A 22,151-nucleotide genomic window follows, 5' to 3' on the forward strand; every position below is an offset into this window, starting at 1 on the left:
TCTAAGTTCTAGGGGACTGATGACCATAGATGTTAAGTCTCATAGTGCTCAGAGCCATTTGAACCATTTGAACCAAATCCCAGTTTTTTTTTTTAATTGACAGATTCATTATTATTTTCATACCACTTCCACCTATAACAATTTTTTAATTTCAAAAGACGTCTATTCAAATAATAGCATATCCTTCTCCACAGACACGCTGCAGAAAGCTTAAAATACTAACAATGCCTCAAGTGAATGTACATTTGTACCACATTCACATAATATTTATTGCCTACGGATAAATAAAGAAATAATGAAAATATGTTTTATAGAACAATGTCAACCTTGAAGATTTTAAGAGAAATGCTATCTTTCATAGGGACAACACTTGAAACAGCACATTACTCAACACACAGCAAAGAAAAAGAACTAACAAGGAAAGGTACATGAGCCGCATAGGTGTTAAATTTTACAGCAGACTGCCATTCTACATCAGAAAATTTCAAGATGAAAACAAATTTAAAGCACAAAATAAAAATTTCTACTTGAACAATGTTTTTACATGGTAAGTGGCTACGTTGGCCAATATGATTTTTCTATTATGTTTATATTACACATCTGATGTAAAACTTTTACTGAATCAATGTCATGTATAAAAGGATTTGCTGGTTAAGGGAAACAAAGGTATAGGGTTATGAAAAACTGATTATCAATTTGTAATAACAGAAGCATATATATGTATATAAATTTGAATTACTATGTATGGATGACTGTAGTATCTTGTGTGTATTACTTTATGTACACACCTGTATTTGTATGTTCCAATTGCCTATAATACAAAATTTACATGTACATTTGGACCATGTCCATACAACATTTGTTACCTACAGATAGATAGAGAAACAAAGAAATTGAAAAAAATCACAATTTTACTTCATTTTTCAAATTAAATTCTTTTTTAAAAATATTCTCAGTTTTGTGTATGTTTCTTCCAGAATTGTGGTATGTAGAGTATAAACGTTTATCTTCTTCAATTTCATTTGCACTTTCTATTATGAGTAAACTACTGATACAAACGAGTAAGCAAGGAAGCAAAATCTATGTAATCAATATGGCAAATCCAGGAGCTATCAGACACAGTTTGGCTAATGGAAAGTGTTTATAATGACATGTAGAATGAAAAGAGTGATAATGCAATGGAATTTCTCTGTTCTGTAAATACTGAATCAAAACGAGGATATAAATATGTAGCAGAGGGAATTAAAGAATTTTATAGAAAGATGTTAGCTGTGTCTTATAATCATTTGAAACAAATTCAAAGCCATGGACCATAAATAATACTACAAAATACTCTAATGTAACTGAATTTCATTTATGATGTATATTTTCAGACTGAAGCGATGCATAAAAATGTGTATCATGGCATCGATTCAAACCCGGGTCTCCTGCTTACTAGGCAGATGCACTAGCCACTATGCCACTCAGGGGCAGTGGCTTTGCAGAACTGCAGAAATTACCCTAGCATGCCTCCATCCTCAGTCCAAATTCCCATTCACGCTTCAGCCCACTCAGCATTTCCCCTAAACTCAAACAGCACTGCAGAGGCTTTCCAACTGTATAGGAATAGCACCTCAGAATCAAAAGAAGTGGGGGTCCTCCCTGAAACCCAGGCATAGGTCTTTAATCAAATGAAACTATATGGTATAGTCCGTCTGTAAACTCAAGAGTGAGCAGTGCTTTCGGTGGGGGAAGTGGCCTTTCCCAGAAGAATCCTGCCACTGGCCTACAGGGGCACCCAAAATCAGTTTCCCGTTACCTGTCTAGTGGTGTAGATTGGCATGCAGTGACATACCTCGATTCTGTTCATGCGACCTTAGTTGCCAGTCAGTCAGTTAACTTTGTACACTTACTGATATACTTCGCTATGCGGAAGTGATGGATAATCGCCCTACATTGCAACAAAATGCACAGTATCCAAGGAGAGGAGGTATGTGTGGAGTGTTCAATCATTGTTCAATCATCTCTATTGTTATTACAGCATTTGTTAAAGAGGCAACACAAAAAGAACTGTTGGCTACTATTACCAGTCACAATCAAAGGGCTGAAATTTATGCAAACATCAGCCTCACCACAATAGGATGCATACAAAAGGAACACGAAAATAAACAACAAGAAGCATTTAAATGTATTCAGTCAATAAATCTCTACATCAGTTACTATTCACCTTATTCTAGGACATATTGCTTAAAAACATGTATGTAATAGCTATCCTAAACACTGCTGATATTTTCCTTTGAAACATGTACACCGATTCTGGACTTCTATGTGCAAAGCTTGACATACGAGGTGCCTTCACATATTAATTTTTATTTCTTGATAAGAGCTTTATTTGTTAATTTACAGCAATGTTATCCTCTTCAAAATGTTGCCCATTACATACTATACACTTATTCCAGTGCTTTTTCCAATTTCCGAAACACTTTTTGAAATTGGCGAAGAGTTCTCGGGCTTCCAGCCGGGTGGCGGTGTCTTCAAACAGCGACGTTTCGACGAGTGACATACTCATCATCTTCTGGCGAAGTGCCGAGACTTTGCGGATGCCGGTCCCTTTATACCTGCGGTGTGCCCCCCACCACCTGGCCGCGGGAGGCTGGGTCCAGAGGAGCCGGCGGGCGAGGTGGAGGGGGAAGCGGGTGCGCCGTTCGTGTCTCCGTCAGAGCATTCTGATTGCGTCTCGTGAGCTGGACGGTTCTTGTTGCGTTCCTGGCGTATTGCGGCTAATGCTGGATTCCAGGCCGCGCTCAGTTGATAGCCTTCGTCCCTGTTCACAAGGTTCTCGTGGACCCGTATTTCTATTGATTCTTTAATGACGCTATCCCAATAGCTCCCGGCTCGGCATAGCACCCTGGTGTTTTCGAAGTCAAAGGTGTGGTTTTCTTTGATGCTATGTTCAGCTATAGCAGATTTCCCTATCTGTCCAAGTCGAACATGCCTGATGTGTTCCTCGCACCTTTTAGAGATGCAGCGCTGCGTTTGACCAATGTACTGCACACCACATTCGCAGGCAATGTTGTATATACCAGGTGTGTTTAGTTTGAGTGGGTCTTTAGCTGAGCCCAGCAGCTCTTTCGTCTTCGGCGGTGGTCGGAAGACGGTATTTATGTTAGATTTTCTTAAAAGCCTCCCGATTTTGGCTGATGTGGGCCCCAAATATGGAAGAAAGGCGAGTCTCTTGTTAACTTCCTCTTCCTCTTCCTGAACTTTGTCAGCCTGTCTCCTCTTGAAGGCCCTGCCAATCTGTGTTTCACTGTACCCGTTTTTCCGAAATACCTCTCTTAGGTGGTGTAATTCGTCTGAGAGGCTTTCTTTGTCACAAATGACGTGCGCCCTATGCACCAAGGTGGTCAGTACTGACTGGCGTTGCGCCGGATGGTGGCAGCTGGTTGCATGGAGGTACAGGTCTGTGTGTGTCTTTTTTCTATATACTGAATGGCCCAGCGTGCCATCCGCTTTCTTCCTGATCAGTATGTCCAGGAATGGAATACAGCCATTCTCTTCTACTTCCATCGTGAAGGTTATATTCTCATGTATGCCGTTTAGGTGGTCCATAAACTCCTCCAGTGCCTGCCTGCCATGCTGCCAAATCACGAAAGTGTCGTCCACATAGCGGAAGAAGTTCCTGGGTTTACGGTGAGCAGTTTGTAGTGCCACCTCCTCAAAGTGTTCCATATAAAGATTCGCGATCCCTGGAGCAAGGGGAGATCCCATGGCCACTCCATCCACTTGTTCATAATGCTCTCCATTGCACTTGAAGTAGGTGGTCGTAAGTGCATATTCAAAGAGCTTCACTGTTTCAGGCTCGAAGTGCCGATTAAGGAGCGCCAAGGCGTCTTGTAGCGGTACTTTTGTGAACAAGGAGGTGACGTCGAAGCTCACGAGTAGGTCATCACTCTGTATTCGGATGTCCTTCAGTATTCTAACGAAATCCGCGGAGTTTTTCACGTGATGACTGCAGTGTCCCACCAGTGGTTTCAATAGTGTCGCCAGGTATTTGGCCAGTCCATAACTGTGCGAGTTGATAGTGTCAACACTATTGAAACCACTGGTGGGACACTGCAGTCATCACGTGAAAAACTCCGCGGATTTCGTTAGAATACTGAAGGACATCCGAATACAGAGTGATGACCTACTCGTGAGCTTCGACGTCACCTCCTTGTTCACAAAAGTACCGCTACAAGACGCCTTGGCGCTCCTTAATCGGCACTTCGAGCCTGAAACAGTGAAGCTCTTTGAATATGCACTTACGACCACCTACTTCAAGTGCAATGGAGAGCATTATGAACAAGTGGATGGAGTGGCCATGGGATCTCCCCTTGCTCCAGGGATCGCGAATCTTTATATGGAACACTTTGAGGAGGTGGCACTACAAACTGCTCACCGTAAACCCAGGAACTTCTTCCGCTATGTGGACGACACTTTCGTGATTTGGCAGCATGGCAGGCAGGCACTGGAGGAGTTTATGGACCACCTAAACGGCATACATGAGAATATAACCTTCACGATGGAAGTAGAAGAGAATGGCTGTATTCCATTCCTGGACATACTGATCAGGAAGAAAGCGGATGGCACGCTGGGCCATTCAGTATATAGAAAAAAGACACACACAGACCTGTACCTCCATGCAACCAGCTGCCACCATCCGGCGCAACGCCAGTCAGTACTGACCACCTTGGTGCATAGGGCGCACGTCATTTGTGACAAAGAAAGCCTCTCAGACGAATTACACCACCTAAGAGAGGTATTTCGGAAAAACGGGTACAGTGAAACACAGATTGGCAGGGCCTTCAAGAGGAGACAGGCTGACAAAGTTCAGGAAGAGGAAGAGGAAGTTAACAAGAGACTCGCCTTTCTTCCATATTTGGGGCCCACATCAGCCAAAATCGGGAGGCTTTTAAGAAAATCTAACATAAATACCGTCTTCCGACCACCGCCGAAGACGAAAGAGCTGCTGGGCTCAGCTAAAGACCCACTCAAACTAAACACACCTGGTATATACAACATTGCCTGCGAATGTGGTGTGCAGTACATTGGTCAAACGCAGCGCTGCATCTCTAAAAGGTGCGAGGAACACATCAGGCATGTTCGACTTGGACAGATAGGGAAATCTGCTATAGCTGAACATAGCATCAAAGAAAACCACACCTTTGACTTCGAAAACACCAGGGTGCTATGCCGAGCCGGGAGCTATTGGGATAGCGTCATTAAAGAATCAATAGAAATACGGGTCCACGAGAACCTTGTGAACAGGGACGAAGGCTATCAACTGAGCGCGGCCTGGAATCCAGCATTAGCCGCAATACGCCAGGAACGCAACAAGAACCGTCCAGCTCACGAGACGCAATCAGAATGCTCTGACGGAGACACGAACGGCGCACCCGCTTCCCCCTCCACCTCGCCCGCCGGCTCCTCTGGACCCAGCCTCCCGCGGCCAGGTGGTGGGGGGCACACCGCAGGTATAAAGGGACCGGCATCCGCAAAGTCTCGGCACTTCGCCAGAAGATGATGAGTATGTCACTCGTCGAAACGTCGCTGTTTGAAGACACCGCCACCCGGCTGGAAGCCCGAGAACTCTTCGCCAGCTGTATACGCCGGGAAAGCATACATTCACACTTTTTGAAATGTTTCTCTGGGATAGTTTATAGCTGTCTTAACTATCCGTTTTTAATCTCATCTATGCTTGTAAAACTGTTGTCCTTAAAGGACACATGTTTATACCTCCTGTAAGCCATGTTTTACTCATGGCAAACCCACCAAAAGCAATATTTAACATGTCTAAAAATTTGATACACTTCATTCCACTCTTATAACAAAATTTAATACAGATCCTTTAATCTATTTATATTCAAAACAAATAATTGTTGATACTACTGAAATATATGTAACCTTTTTGACAGCTGACAATAGACTAAATACCCAATATGCATAACATTGTACAGATACTTTTTAGACATGTTTACGAAGACAGTGAAAAGAAAGGTAGTGCGAATTGGACTAATACAACATGCAAAATTATAAATTTCTCGTTTCTTTTTAAACAATCTTCGTGTTGCAAGAATTGTTACATTTCAATGCAACCCTTCAAAGAAAACTGCTACCTTTTAGTAGAAACACAAAGTAAGAAGATGCCCAAAATTCTACAGATTGATTACACTACATGGGGTTCGCTTTACAAACAGCAGTAGAGGAACACACATTCAGGCAAACAGACATTCAGTTCTATGTTTGTAGTAGAAGCCTGACTTCCGTTTCTATTTCAATATTATTTATTCTATAATTATGCTTCTCGGGAGAAGCTATTGTCTTTTGTATTCCTTATAGTCTTAACGCATTTATCTAAAAATAAACGCTGCCGGGATGTATCTGTACACGGTGTCACCAAAGATTTAAAGCACGCGCCACAACAGGTCCAGTACTATGTTGTGAAACAGCTTGTAGAAGTGCCTTGCAGTGTAGCTGGATAGGCAGAGTCGGGACTCTGCTTGCTCACTCTTGAGTTTACTGGCAGACTATACCAGTGAACCCCACTCCAGAGTTCCTCATTTTGTTTGATGCTGAGGTGCTATTCCAATACAGTTGGAGAGCTTTTGCAATGCTGTTTGAGTTTTGGGGGCTGAGGCATGAATGTGAGTTTGAACTGAGAAGGGAAGTGTACTAGAGCAGTTAATGCAGCTGTGCAAAGCCACCAGGTTTGAATCCTGGCCTTGGTACACATTGTCATTCATTGTTTCAGTCTGTATATATACTCCACAGATGTTTGAGACTTGAAAAGGTCTCTGGAACCATACAGTTTCATTTGAATTTCACTTGTGATAAAATAGCAAGAGAAGTGAAATACAAGTTTTAATGCATTAAAAAACAGAGAATAAATGATGGATACTGACTTGTGACAATTCCAACTGAGCCATGATTCACTGACCCCCATTTATACTTCGGAGTCCTGACAGACTGCTTGACTTTAACTCTATCCCCAACTTTCACTGGTGGAGGTGGAGATAGGAATGGAAGAAATCCTATAAGTTCCACGTGTATAAAACGAACCCAGTATGGGCTTCCCATATTTTGCCAATCAACCTGAAACAGAAACACAGGTAATGTAGTAAACTTCACTGATGACAAAATATTTTCTGAATAAAAATGAGAATTAGTGTTCACTATCATGAGTGCATGAACTTCATGTGTGTGAACACAAAACAAAACAAACAAGTAATTGTCCTCTTCTCATTTATGTTGCAAACAAATAATTATTTTAAGTGTGGTGTTATTTATGATGAATTGTGTATTTCTACTTTTTCTCACAAACTGCTGACAGCCAGTACATAAGCTGACAAATTCAAGCTGTGTACTGGACCAGGAATTGGACTTTCCTGAACAGTGGTCAAGTCTGAAAAGCTGAAGAGAGTGACTGGCACAGCTGAAGTTCTCAGTGCAGATTGTGAATCATGCCTGGATAGCTCAGTAAATAATAGCACTGCCTGTAATGAGTGAGGATCCACGCTCAAGTTAATGGTCCAGCACAAAACTTCAACCTGTCAGCTGTCAGCATGGCCATCTGCCATGCAGTTTTAATGTGTCGGGAAGTTTTCACGGCAGGGAGATTCATTCTAGAACAGAGAAGCTGCTTCTGCTGCTGCTGCTGATTTACTGGCAAGACTGCAAAGTTGAAATCTGGCTACAGGTTAACTAGCACCAGTCACTAGGCCACAGATGCTTTGCATGGAGACTGTAGAGTGGATTTTGGTTTTGGCATTTAGAATTTGACACCAAGGACAGTAGTACCCATACTCAACTGACACGTTGTAACACAGATCATATCTTTACAAAGCAAATAGAAGCACTATAAATTATACTAATATTCACAAGAAATTTTATATCTGTGGGAACATGTCAATCATAAAGCTGGTGCCAATAGGAAAGTGCAGTGATACCTCTCTCTCATCAAAAAGCCAGAAAATAAACAGTTCTTCGGGTAAAGAATGTGGAAAACAAATGATGAAATGTATTTCGTGTATAAAGTGCAACTACTGGTTACAGGAAAGTGCACAAAAGTGAACCCAAAATTCATCTTAGATGATTTTCCATTGACATACGATGTCTGTTTACATTTCAAATGGCTGAGCTTGTAAGTACAGTGGATTCACAAACAGAAATTATTAATTTACTACAAAATGATGCTGAGGTATTAAAACTAAAATGCTGACTATAAATAAAGAAAATTACAGATTAATATGAGAAAGACTGTCGTGTGTGTGAAATCCACCAGTCAAAAATACAAGACTGCAACAATACGTGAGTGCAGACAAACTTTAATGACAGTACCATATCCAGTGATTCCAATGATGTCAAGATAAATACAACAAGTCATAAATCTGTAGATAAATAGAAATGGAAGTTGATGAAATACAGCAATGAAAATACAAGAGCACAGATATGCAATGAAATAAAAATGGATTTCTAATAATTACCAACTTGCTGTAGAAAAATATTGCTGTCCCCAACTGCAAAATTGATGTGCGACCAGGAATTAGAACACAACAACTTGACATTCATTTTAAAAATATGGGAAATGCAAAACAAGTGACCACACAACCAGTTTCTGAACCCAAACATAATTACAGAGGTGTCTTTGTACATGTTAGAACAAATCTGTCAAGGACCAGCAGCAGTGAAGAAGTTGTTACTAACCAGGCAAGAAACATGATTCATTCAGCAAGAAGTGTCTATGCATAATCCAAGTTCATAGTCAGAGAATCCTAAAAGGTCAGTGAGTGATAAATACATCTCCAAGACAAACCATGCCATCAATGAACAATATGATCATCTTCAGGTAGTTTTCACAGGTGCAAACAAATTTCTTCATGCAGATTGTCTAGGAAAGGATGGCATGCATTTAATTAGATTGGGGTCTGCAACATTCAGCAGAGGGTTTATACAGTAGAAACAAAGGAAACTAATATGCCCTAATGGGAGTGAAAAATCAGATGTTCCAGCTGAAAAAGCCAACTGTAAGTATCAACCAAAAAATTAAGCACTACAGAATATGCTTCCAGAACAAGTCAGCAAAAGGAAATTACATAAAAGTACTACATTGGAATACACGGGAAATTGGTAACAAGAAACAAAGGAGATTGCTTACAAATCACTTCTGTGACCCATCCTAGAATATTGCTCAAGTGTGTGGGACCTGAACCAAATAGGACTAGCAGGGGATATTGAACATGTAGAGACAAGGGTACCATGAATGGTCACAGGTTTGTTTGACCAATAGGAGAGTGTCACTAAGATGTTGAAAGAACTGAACTGGCAGATTCTTGAAGACAGAAGGAAACCATCCTGTGAAAGTCTACTAACAAAGTTTCAAGAACTGGGCTTAAATGATGACTCTACAAATATACTACAACCCACCAACTATTGTCCCTGTAGGGATCACCAGGATAAGATTAAATTAATTACAGCACACACAGGGGCATTTAAACAATGGGGAAAACACACACCATACCTGAATGGAATAGGAAAAAGCCCCATAACTAGTACAGTGGGATGTACCCTCTGTCATACAGTTTACTGTGATTCACAGAGTATCAATGTGCACGAGCTTGAAAGTGTAGAATATACATATGTACTGTACTTCACTATGCACCATGTCTGCTCTGGGATAGAAAGATGTTTAATACCAGATAACAGTCTGAGTCTTCATACTGCAGAAAATGAAGAGAAAGAGGTGGAGTTGTTATTTTTGTTAAGAACTATGTCAAGTGTAATTTAACTGATATAAACAATTTTTGTTTAGAGCATCATTTTGAAGCATGTGCCATTGACCTGACTGTAAATAATTCTGCCTTGTTAATTGCTGCAATATATGGGGCACCTTCAGGGATTATTAGCTTCTTTTTGAAGCAGTTTGACACACTTTTACTGCGCTCATTTAAAATGTACAAGAGATATTATAGTACTTGGAGATTTAAATAACAATTTCCTAACACACAGTAGTGGGAAGATGAACCTGGAGAATTTGATGTAAATATACAACCTTGTCTCAGTGCTCAATTTTCCAACCAGAGTAACTCCAAATTCAAGTACCCTAATTGACAACATTTTTGTAAACCAAGGGAAAGTGGCCAATATAATTATTGGTAAAATACTGAATGATCTCTCTGACTATGATAAGAGACTTACCATTAATAATGTGAATATCTGTCAGAATAAAACTGAGTCTCAATGGAAGGTAGTCAGACCCATTAATGAAGAACCAACCACGTGTTTAAATCACATCTTCAAGATGGAAACTGGAGACACTTCTATTGTGAAGTAGGTGTCAATTTCAGATATAATCTGTTTAGCAATGAAATTGCAGCACTATTTGAAGATTTCTTTTTAAAAAAAAAAAAAAAAGTTAAAGGAATTGACCCAAAGGAACCACAAAAAAAAAAAACCATGGGTAACAAAGGGAAGGATATCTTGCAAACAGCAACAAGAATTGTACATTACAGTGAGAAATTCAGGAAACCCTACCCAAACAAATCATTATAAAAAGTACTGTAAAATAGTAAGTGAAGTAATCAGTCAAAAAGTTTATATTTAGCTCAAAAATTAACCAACCCTGTAATAAAATCAAAATAGTCTGGAACATGGTAAAGAGATGAGATAGGTGCCGTCTATGCCCGTAAAACAAAGGACATTGTCTTAAACATTGATGATAAAACACATAAGCAAGCCCAAGATAATTTCAGAAATCTTCAATGGCCATTTCTTAAGCACTGCTGAGAAAATAGGTTGCATTGGCTCCTTAGAAAGAGCCGTGAAAGTACTGAAACACCATTTTCCTACTTCTGTAATTGAGAGAAGCATGTCCTCCATAACTAGAAATTAAGTAAAGAAAAACATTCTCTCTTTAAAAAGCAAAGTATCATCAGGTATAGATAACATTACTAATAAACTTCTAAACGTCTGATCAGACCAATTATTCAAAGTTTTGGCTCACATATTAATGCTTTTATGTATCAGGATGTCTTCCCAGATGGAGTGGACCTTCCTAAGGTGAAGCTGCTTCTCAAATGGGAGATACAACATAAGCCACAAATTACTGTCTCATCTCTCTTTTGGCCAGATTCATAAAAGTCCTTGTGAAAATACTGCATTGCAGAATTGTGAGGCACATCAAAAACTTTGACATCATCAGTGAAAAACAGTCTGGTTTCCGAAAAGGCTTGTACACAACTGAGGCTGTATTCTCTTGCACAAATGATGTTCTGTTTGGGAGTGGAACAGGGAGAGAAGATGCTAGCTGTGGTACGAGGTACCCTCCGCCACGCACCATATGGTGGATTGCGGAGTATGTATGTATGTGGATGTAGATGTAGATGTACATGTTGGAAGTGAAGCCAATTGGTATATTTTGTGATCTTTCTAAAGCTTTTGACAGTGTGAATCACAAAATACTTCTCAACAAAGCACGCCAAAATGGCATCAGGAGGGCAGTGGGAAACTGGCTAAAATCTATCTCTATGACAGGAAGCTACCTCTTGATCTGCTGCTGTTTCTCATATATGACCAACCTCTGTCACACAAAACACTCAAGTTCACTATGTCTGCTGATGGTACTAGCACTGTGATAAACAAGAAACACCCCACCAAGCTGGAGCAGGAGAGAGGTGTCCCACCAACTCTCAGGCAGTGAACAAGACAAAATAGCCCTGCCTTACAGGGATGAACAGAAACTACCTTTGCTGGTAAAATATAACACCAGATCAGCTACTTTGGCATCGTCTACTAGTACCAGAGGTACCTTGTCAGGAAGATTAAGATGCTGCCTCAAAGCAGCCTAACTAGAGCAGTCTATGAGAAAATGGGCCACTGTCAGGCAGGCTCCGCATCGGCAGTGAGGGGGATCCTCACATCAGAGAATTTAGCCATGCGTCCGCCAAGCACGGCCAATGTGGAGTCAACAGATGATGGTGAATTCCCTGCAAGAAGCATGCAAGGAAGGCTGCCACATGCTCGTAGTCTCCTTAATTGTCCTTAGTTTGTTTGAGGAGATCAGGACAGACCATTCTGAGTTCCTGACTTCCAGCAGTCAATGGCGCATAAACGACTGAAGGTCCACTGATTCTGGGACCCCCATTTTCCTAGCTTGATGGAAGTCACCCCCAAGATCCTGGATAGCCATAACCAGTGGGTGAGGAGAGTAGCACTGGTCTGTAGCCTGAAGGCTGCTAAGGGAGTCACTGCAGATTAGGATACTCTTGCCAGTGCAAGAACGAACTTGGCTAAGGGCTAATTTAATGGCTGTCAATTCAGAAGTGAACACACTGCAGTCATTTGGCAGAGAGCGGAGTTCAGTGCACCATACATGTGTGTATGCAAAGCCTATTTGTCTGTTGATGTTGAATTATTGGTAAATACCACTTCCAAACATAGGTAAGTCTCAAGGACAGCCAGAAACAGATGGCAAAAAATTGTGGGGTTAACGGAATCTTTTGGACAAAAGGACACTTTGAGACAAATCTGAGGTTAGGGCATAAGCCAAGGGGGCAGATGCGATGTCTCCCTGACCAGAGGCAACAGGGGAAGCAGTTGCAGTTCCAAACAGAGACACTGGAAGCAGGCAGCAATCGTAAATCCAGTTCTGGGTTGCTGTTGTGGGACGTGGAGTTCCTTCCAGAGAAAAGGACATGGTAGCTGGGATGTACAGGGTTGCTACAAACATGTATAGTGTAATTCAGCAGCTGTTGTTGGCATCTGATAGGTAATGGAGGGACTCCAGCCTTGACTAGTAGGCTGTTCACAGAGCTAGTTTGGAAGGCTGATGACGATAACGACGACGATGATGATGATGATGATTATATGTTTACGAGACTAAACTACTGGGTCACCAGTCCCATCTTATCATGAGAGAAACATGTAACATGGTAAAAAATGAAGAAGAAGAAGAAGAAGAAAATGGAGATTTGGCTGCTCACACTATATAAGTAAGTCAAACAGTTTAAAAGGGCGTGACAGTAGTTGTAGCATCATACATAAAATAAAAGAGATAACCCAGGCAGAACCCTGCACAAGGGAGTCTAAAGGCACAACAAGGTGAGAGAGGAAGCAAGTAACCTGCGGTCGCTTGGTGAGTAACCTGCTACAGGGGGAGGCTCTCACACTGACAACCAACCCTAACACTGGACATGGAAGAGTATTATAGGTTAGAGTAAAATCTGCTCTCCCTCAGGAAATGCATTACTTTGGCAGTGACCATTATGTCACCCACAAGCATCTAAGGTGGTAAGGCAGGCAAGCTGTGTGCCACAGATCGGCCAGAAGGGCACACTCAACAAGAATGTGCACTATCGTCAGTAGACTACCGCAGTTGCAGTGAGGAGAATCCTCCTAATGCAGAAAGAACTCATAGGTGAGTCTTGTGTGATCGATGCATAGTTGGCACAACACAATGGCATGTTTCCAAGAGGCCTGGAAAGATGTATGCCACACCTTAGTGGACCCTTTAATTGATCTCAACTTGTTTTGTAACATAACAGCCTACCATTCCAATTCCAATAGCATCAAAATGTTACGTAGAAGTCATAATCTTGAGTCTGGGTCCGGTATCCCAGCATCAAGTTGATCTCCTGTAGTTCTGTCTTTAGCTAGATGGCCGGCGAGTTCATTTCTTGAAATGCCTATGTTGCTCAGCGTGCAGATGAAGGTCATCGTCTTTACAGAGCTGTAGAGGTCAGCCAGTACGTGCTGGATGTTTGCGACCAAACAATTTTTGGGATAGCCTTTTAGGCAACTAATGGAATAGCTATAGATCAGAAAGTTCATCGTGGCCTGGGATTTGATGAACAGCAAAGCCTGAGGGATGGCAACCAACTCTGCAGTGTATAAACTGCAAGCACTTGGCAACAGTGCCTCTTATGTCCCCTTGCATGAGTACAACTGTAACCAAACTTGTCGTTGACTTTCGATCCACCTGTGTAGATGCATACTGAATTAGAATAATCATGGGGGATTTAAAGGAAAAGGTGTTGGAGAAGGGTAGGATCAGTATCCTTCTCGGGACCACAAAAGAGTTTCATCCATATTGCAGGACAGGGTACAGCCCATGGGGAATGTCGAAAGGGAGCTCTAGGAACACAGACTAATAGAGGCTGCTGGAGGTCCTTCAGTAGAATATCACATTGGCTCCCAGCTGATCTTCCCAGTTTTGGGTGATGCACAATCAGTCTGAACTGCTGGTTGTGGAACAGAGTTGAGTGTCATGGGTGGGTAGGTATCTGACAGATAGTGACTGTGTAACTTGTCAGATACTGCTGTCATCTAACCCGCAGTGGTGGGACACCAACTTCCGCAAGGAGGTTGTCAACATGGCTCGTACTGAGGGCCCCATTGCCAACCACATGCCAGTGTGGTGAACAGGGTCCAACAGACTCAGTATGGATGGTGCATAGTCCAAGCAGGATAAACTTAGTGCTTTGTAAAATCTCAGAAGAACTGTGCAGTCTGTGTCCCACAAGGAGTGCCTATGAAAATGGAGAGAATTCAGCTTCTTCATGCAAGTTACCTTGAGCCGGTAGACATGTGGTAGACAAGTTAACTTGTGGTCAAATAAACTACCTAAGAATTGTAAAGTTTCAATGACTTCAAGTAACTGGTCATCAAGATATATTTCTGAGTGCATATGCACAGTCTGGGGTCGACAAAAATGCATAACTCATGATTTTTCAGTGGAACATTGATAGCCTTGATTCGGGGCCCAGTCCTGGGCTCTCCCACCTGAAATTGAACTTTGTGGTGTGCAGTAATGCAGAAGCACAGTACAGACAAAGATCATTCATGTATAGTGACGGAGAGATTGGGGGGCCCCACAGCATTTACGATACCACTGATGGTGACAGCAAATAGAGTTATGCTCAGAACCGACCCCAGAGGACTCCAGTTTCCTGAACATATTGGTTACTAAGAGACAAACTGATATGGACCACAAAAAAAATTTGATAGATAAGAAATTCTGGATAAAAATGGGTAAACTGAAACCCCACTCATGCTGTGTAGAGGGGATGTGATGTCACCAGGTGGTATGGTACGCCTTCTGTAGATCAAAGAACACAGCAATCAGATATTGGTGATGCACAAACACACTGTACATTGCAGATGCCAAATGATCCAGGTTATCTGTGGTGGGCCGGAAAGCCCAAAAGCCCGAGAGCTGCTTTGGAATCATGATATATGCCCTCTGGTATTGAGGCACCAACAAAGATGGTGGTTGGCCATTCGTTCGAATAGCTTACACAGTCGATTCGTTAGAGAGATTGGATCATAGTTAGCTAGTGGGTCCTTTCCTGGTTTCAGGACAGGAATAATAATACCACCCCGTCATTGAGAGAGAAATACTCCCTCCCGCCAAATGTGATTAAAAAGCCCGAGGATATGTTTCATGCCCTCAGCACTATGATGTTTGAAAATTTGGTTGTGGATCTTGGACTTCACACTGTTGACTGGGATCCAGTATCCACAATGCCGAGGGCGATGCTGAAGCATTTGCAACACTTCCATAATCAAGGTGAGACAGAATAAGGGCTTTATAGAGCCAAAAAAAGAGTAGAGCAATCTGCATCCCATCTAGGTTACTGAGGCAGCAAAGTGTATTGAGGTATCATCACCACCTTTTCTTAAGTTGGCAAAGGTGGAAAGCCACATCAGTCGGGAATCAAAGGCCAGTCCCAAAAAGTGGTGTCTCTCAACTACAAGAAGTAATTGATCATCCAGGTAAAGCTCTGGGTGTGGGTGGGTAGTGTGATGGTGACATAAGTGCATGACGCAAGTCTTTGCGGCTGAAAACCAAAAGCAAGACCACACAACCACTGCTAGACCACTGATGGCCACCAGAAAGAGGAGGACACTTAGTACAAAATCCTGCGGGACCCTGCTCTCTTGGATATGGGAAGGTACCAAGTGAAGTAACCACTTGAACCCAAAACATATAGTGTCACAAGAAGTTCTTGACAAAAATTAGGAGTGGACTCCGGAGACCCTACTCATGTAATGTCACCACATCATGTCGTAAGCCTTCTGCAGGTCGAAAAAGACAGCAATGTGGTGCTGACAATGTGCAAGGGCCATCCGAATGATGGACTCCAGGTGAAACGAATTATCAGCAGCACAGCGGCCTTTGAGAAAACCGCCCCCGAGATGCAGCCAAAAGGCCCCAAGACTCAAGGAGCCAACATAGCCACTTGCTCAGCATACATTTGAGCAACTTGCAGAGAATGTCAATATGGCTGATTGGGCAATAACTGTCCACCTCAAGGCAGTTCTTACCAGGTTTCAGTAGTGGAACTATCACACTTTTTTGGCACTGAGATGGAAACTATCTCTCACTTCAGATCTGATTAAAGAGAGCAAGGATGTGATGCTGACAAACCACTGAGAGATGTTTCAGAATTTGGTTGTGGATGTGATGTGGCCCTCAAGCCACATCAGGGCAATAGGGCTAGGGCACTGGAGAGTTCCCATTCACTGAATGGAGTATTATATGGCTCAAGGGAGTGGGTAGTAAAAGATGACCAGATTTGATTCACCTGCTGTTTTAAGAGCTGAAAGGTGGGGTGATAGTTCTCAGACGCACATGCGCGAGCATAATGCTTAGCAAAATGATCGGTGACAGAATTTGTATTTTTTGCCCATACCAGCGAAGCAGAGGTACATGATCCAATGGTGGATACATACTATTCCCAGGATTCTTGCTCTTGTTGTTTTATGAGGTAATGGACGTGGGCATGGAGCCATTTAAAAGCAGTAAAGTGCTCCAGTAAAGGGTGCCGCTTCTGTCGTTGGAGAGCCAATGGCCTCAGCGATCTCTGGGGTCCACCTAGGTACCGTCTTCTCATGGGGAGATCCCAAGGAAGAGGAGAAGGCCTGGTTGGCTGCCAAAAGAATGGCTGCCATTTTATGTTGAACAGCCGCATCGATACTGCCTTGTGATGGGAGCAAAGAATGACAGCAGAGGTGAACCCATCCCAGTCAGCATTACAGAGAACCCATAGGGGCAGGTGTCCAGGGGAGCAATGCTGAGGAAGTGACAGGAAGACTGGGAAATGTTCACTACCACACAGGTCATCGTGAATCCTCCAGTGGATAGATAGTAGAAGACCAGGGCTGTAAATGGAGAGATCAATGGCAGAATAAGTTTGGTGTGCCACACTTTTGGCATCAGAGTTCAAGAGGCATAGACTGAGCTGTGCCAGTACATCCTCGGACATAACATTATCTACATTTACATACATACTCTGCAAGCCACCATACGGTATGTGGCGAAGGGTACCCTGTACTACTACTTGGCATTTCCTCTCCTGTTCTACTCACAAATAGAGCGAGGGAAGAACAACTGTCTGTATGCCTCCATATGAGCCCTAATTTCTTGAATATTAACTTTATAGTCCTTTCGCGCGATGTATGTTGGCGGCAGTAAAATTGTTCAACAGTCAGCTTCAAACTCTGGTTCTCTAAATTTTCTCACTAATGTTTCTCAAAAGAATGTCGCCCTCTCTCCAGAGATTCCGATTTGAGTTCCTGAAGCATCTCTGTAACACACGTGTTGTTCGAACCTACTGGTAGCAAGTCTAGCAGCTCACTTCTGAATTGCCTCGATGTCTTCCTTCAGTCCAACCTGGTACCGATCCCAAACATTTGAGCAGTACTCAAGAATAGGTTACACCAGGGTCCTATATGTGGTCTCCTTTACAGGTGAACCACTCTTTCCTAAAATTCTCCCAATAAATCAAAGTTGATCATTTGCCTTCCCTACCACAGTCTTCACATGCTTGTTCCATTTTATATTGCATTGCAACGCTACGCCCAGACATTTAAACGACTTGACTGTCAAGCAGGACACTAGTAATATTGTAACCAAACATTACAGGTTTGTTCTTCCTACTCATCCACATTTACTTATATTTTTTCACATTTAGAGCTAGCTGCAATTCATCACACCAACTGGAAACTTTGTCTAAGTCATACTGTATCTTCCTACAATACTTGACTTCAACACCTTACCATACACCACAGCGTCATCATCAAACAGCAGCAGATTGCTGCCCACCAAATCATTTATGTATACAGAGAACAACAGTCATCCTATCACACTTCCCTGGGGCACTCCTGACAATAACCCTGTTTTTGATGAACACTGAGGACAACATACTAGGTTCTGTTATTTAAGAAGTCTTTAAGCCAGTCACATACCTGTGAAATTATTTAATATCCTCATACCTTCATTAACAGCTGGCAATGGGGCACCATGTCAAATGCTTCTACATCTACATCTACATGGATACTCTGCAAATCACATTTAAGTGCCTGACAGAGGGTTCACCAAACCTCCTTCACAATTCTCTATTATTCAAATCTAATATAGTGCGCGGAAAGAACGAACACCTATATATTTCCGTATGAGCTTCGATTTCCCTTATTTTATCGTGGTGATTGTTTCTCCCTATGTAGGGGGGGGGGGTGTCAACAAAATATTTTCGCTTTCGGAGGAGAAAGATGGCGATTGCAATTTCATGAGAAGATTCCGTCGCAACGAAAAATGCCTTTCTTTTAAAGATGTCCAGCCCAAATCCTGTATCATTTCTGTGACACTCTCTCCCATATTTTGCGATAATACAAAATGTACTGCCCTTCTTTGAACTTTTTCGATGTACTCCATCAGTCCTATCTGGTAAGGATCCCACATCATGCAGCAGTGTGGCAATCTAGAAATATGGAATTTGCCTGTTGCCCTTCATCCATAGTTCTCAGTATATCATGAGAGAAAAAGGTAAGCAGAGTTTCACATGAATGATGCTTCCTAAAACCATGCTGATTCGTGGACATAAGCTTCTCAGTCTCAAGACTATTTGTTATATTCAACCTGAGAATATGTTCAAGGATTCTGCAGCAAACAGAAATCAGAGATACTGGTCTGTAATTTTGTGGGTCTGTTTTCCTACCTTTCTTATATACTGGAGTCACCTGTGCTTTTTTCCAATCACTTGGAACTTTGTGCTGGGCAAGAGATACATGATAAATGCAAGCTAAATAAGGGGCCGCCAATGCAGAAGAGTACACTTTGTAAAAGCGAACTGAGATTCCATCTCATCCTGGTGATTTATTTGTTCCCAAATCTTTCAAATGTTTCTCTGGGCCAGGAGTGCATATTTCTATGTCGTCCATACGGGAGTCTGACCGATGGTGAAATGACAATATTTTTGTATTGTTCTGCTATGTAAACAATTTCTTTAATGTGAAATTTAAAACTTAGGCTTTTGTTTCACTATCAGCAACTGCCACACCAGACTGGTCAACAAGAGACTGAAAGGAAGCTTTAGACCTGCTTAGTGATTTTACACATGACCCAAATTTTCTCAGGTACTCTGCCAGATCTTTTGATAAGGTGTGACAGTGGTAGTTGTTGTATGCTTCATGACCAGATCTTTTCATAGACACACAAATCTCTGCTAACCTTCACTGGTCATGATTTGTGCACCACCTTTTAAACCTAGAGGGCAACTGCCTCTGCTTCCCCAGCATTCACCAAATTTTGTTATTAAAGCATGGTGGGTCTTTTCCATCCTTTATCCACCTACTATGCATGAAACCCTCCAGACCACAATTTACAATGTGCTTAAACTTTGCACATAGTTCTTCTATATCCAGCTTACTGGAACTAAGTGATACCAATTCATTGTCTATGTGAGATGTTAATAACTGCTTATCTGCTCTATCTGGCAGAAACACCCCTCTAGCGTTCTCGACTGATTTATTAGCTTTTGTAATCATAGTTGCTATATGGCATCATGATCGCTAATCCCCATTTTGATACTGACATTGATGATAAGGTCCGGCCTATTTGTAGTTACGAGGTCTAAGATATCTCCACTGTGTGTGGGCTGCTGAGCCAGCTGCTCAAGACATACACACTACTGATCATAGACTATTTTTGAATGACTATAGAACTGCCACAGCAGAATCATGTGGCTGGTAAAAACATCTAACAACTAACTTGGTTTCACATACAACTGTTATACGCGACCAGATAACTTCACTGTCACACTCAACATCGACCTCAATATTTTTGTCAACTGCAGTGAACACTCCTCCCCCTATGGTCTCTAATCTGTCTTTCCTATATACATTTCATGACTCGCTAAATATCTCAGAGCTTTCCACCCCATGCTTCAGCCAGCTCTCAGTCCCAAGAATAATTTGAGCATCAGAACTTTCCTGGAGGGCAGTAAATTTGGACTCTATTACAAATATTTTTAACAGTCTACTGATAAAATTGTGACAGGCAAAGTGTCTTTATTTTGAATGCCATTTGACTACTCTTGCTGTGAATCGACTGGCGAGTGTTCATTAGGTTCATTAGAGCACCTCAAACTACCGCCTAGCCTAAAAAACCCTAATGTTCAATCCACAAGTACTCTGCTACGCGAATAGCTGCTTCCTTTGTGTAGTGCATCCCTGACCTATCAAGCAGAGTCCTACAAATCCCCACACAATAACGCAGGTCTAGATATCTGCAGCCAAGGCCATCACAGAGTCAACGAAGCCTTTGGTTGAGACCCTCCACTCAGCTCCAAACCAAAGAACCCTGATTAACTCTGGAAATGATGCTGCATATTGCAAGCTCTGCTTGCACCCTGTGCTTTAGGCCAGCAGTTTTCACAACCTCTGCCAGCAGCCTGTACAAACTGAGGATCATCTCAGAACCCATGCAACAAGCATCATTCGTGCTGATGTGAGCCACAACAGATGACTGCACCCTGCACACTCGATAGCCACAGGGAAGACTGCCACCACATCTCAGGGTGAGGCCCCCCGGCAGTATGTACCAATTGCACATATTGGCTTTCTTTCCAGCCCTGAATGCTACCTCCATAAGGAGCTCCACAAGTGCCTAATTTTGGAGCTCCCAATAACCACTAAACTCATTTCCCTGTGTGCCTGCTTGAACTCTGCTGAACGGCGGCCACCTGTCCACTCATAGAGTGAACGGACAAGTCCAGGTGGCCAGTCTCTACAATGGTCCTCCACCTCGAGCGATGCAAACTCGTTACCACCCACCAATCATCCTGCTGTGATGGCAGATACCCCGCTTAGGGTGCACTAGGAGGTGCCTTAGAAGCAGAGCCCATGGGCAAAACAAGTGACACCTGAGGTATCCCAAGCAGTGTGCCAGATTCTCTGCCACTGCTATATCCCGAGGAAGCAGCCTGAAGGTGACTGACCATAGCCAACAGCAAGTTCAGATATTTGTGAACTGTGGACAGTTCCTCCTGCATCCGCACCTGTGTCCGCACACAGCATGCACACATCCTATCCATCCTAGCAAGACTAACTGAAGAAGTGAACTATAAAAGCAGACAATCTCAGATATGTGACTTGCTACCCTCCTGACATGTCACCAATGGACGCCAAAGCGTTAAAGAGCTATGTATGTGGGTGTTAAGTGAGCAACTACTTTGCTAAAGACTGAATGAATTTACACTTACAAAGAGACAAGATTAACCCTCTTAGACACATAAACATGCCCAAAATTGAATAAATATACTATGCTGAAAACACAGAAAAGGATAAAAACTTAACTTGCCACTCTGTAGATGTACCCGTATCACAGCCGAGAGCTGGAGCCTGACTGACTGGCTTACTAGATGGACAGATGTTTGCTTTGAAGAAAAAAAAACTGCACTAAAGACTGAATGAATTTACTCTTACAAAAATGCGAGATGAACCCTCTTAAACAGAGAAACACACACAAAATTTAATAAATGTACTACATGAAAACCACAGAAAAGGGTAAACATTTACCTTGCTGCTGTGCAGACATACTCATATTATCACAGCTGAGAGCCGGGAGGGAGCTAAACATTACAGATGTTAAAATCCTGATGTGCCCTTACGCAAACATCCACAAACTCCAAAGGTGAATCAAGAGGCACAAGCTCACTATATACAAAGTCCAGCACATAAGTACAAACTCCACCCAATACCCTCTCACAGTCGGTAGAGTTCTTAAATAACCTCAGTAGCTATGGGGCTACGTGGCATGAACAGACAAGAAGGTGGGAAGAAGGGGGGATGGGGGG

At 42.3% G+C, this 22,151-nt stretch overlaps 1 protein-coding gene across 1 annotated transcript in view; it reads right to left on the minus strand.

Moving 5' to 3' along the window:
- LOC124723043 (E3 ubiquitin-protein ligase HERC2) overlaps window positions 1-22,151 on the minus strand; it is an 819,840-nt gene that overhangs the window by 338,711 nt on the left and 458,978 nt on the right. The window contains exon 47 of the mRNA XM_047248222.1: window positions 6,924-7,113. Within this exon, the coding sequence (XP_047104178.1) occupies window positions 6,924-7,113 (190 nt within the window). The remainder of the gene's footprint in view (window positions 1-6,923; window positions 7,114-22,151) is intronic.

This window comes from Schistocerca piceifrons, chromosome X, assembly GCF_021461385.2.
Source record: "Schistocerca piceifrons isolate TAMUIC-IGC-003096 chromosome X, iqSchPice1.1, whole genome shotgun sequence".
Taxonomy (NCBI): domain Eukaryota; kingdom Metazoa; phylum Arthropoda; class Insecta; order Orthoptera; family Acrididae; genus Schistocerca; species Schistocerca piceifrons.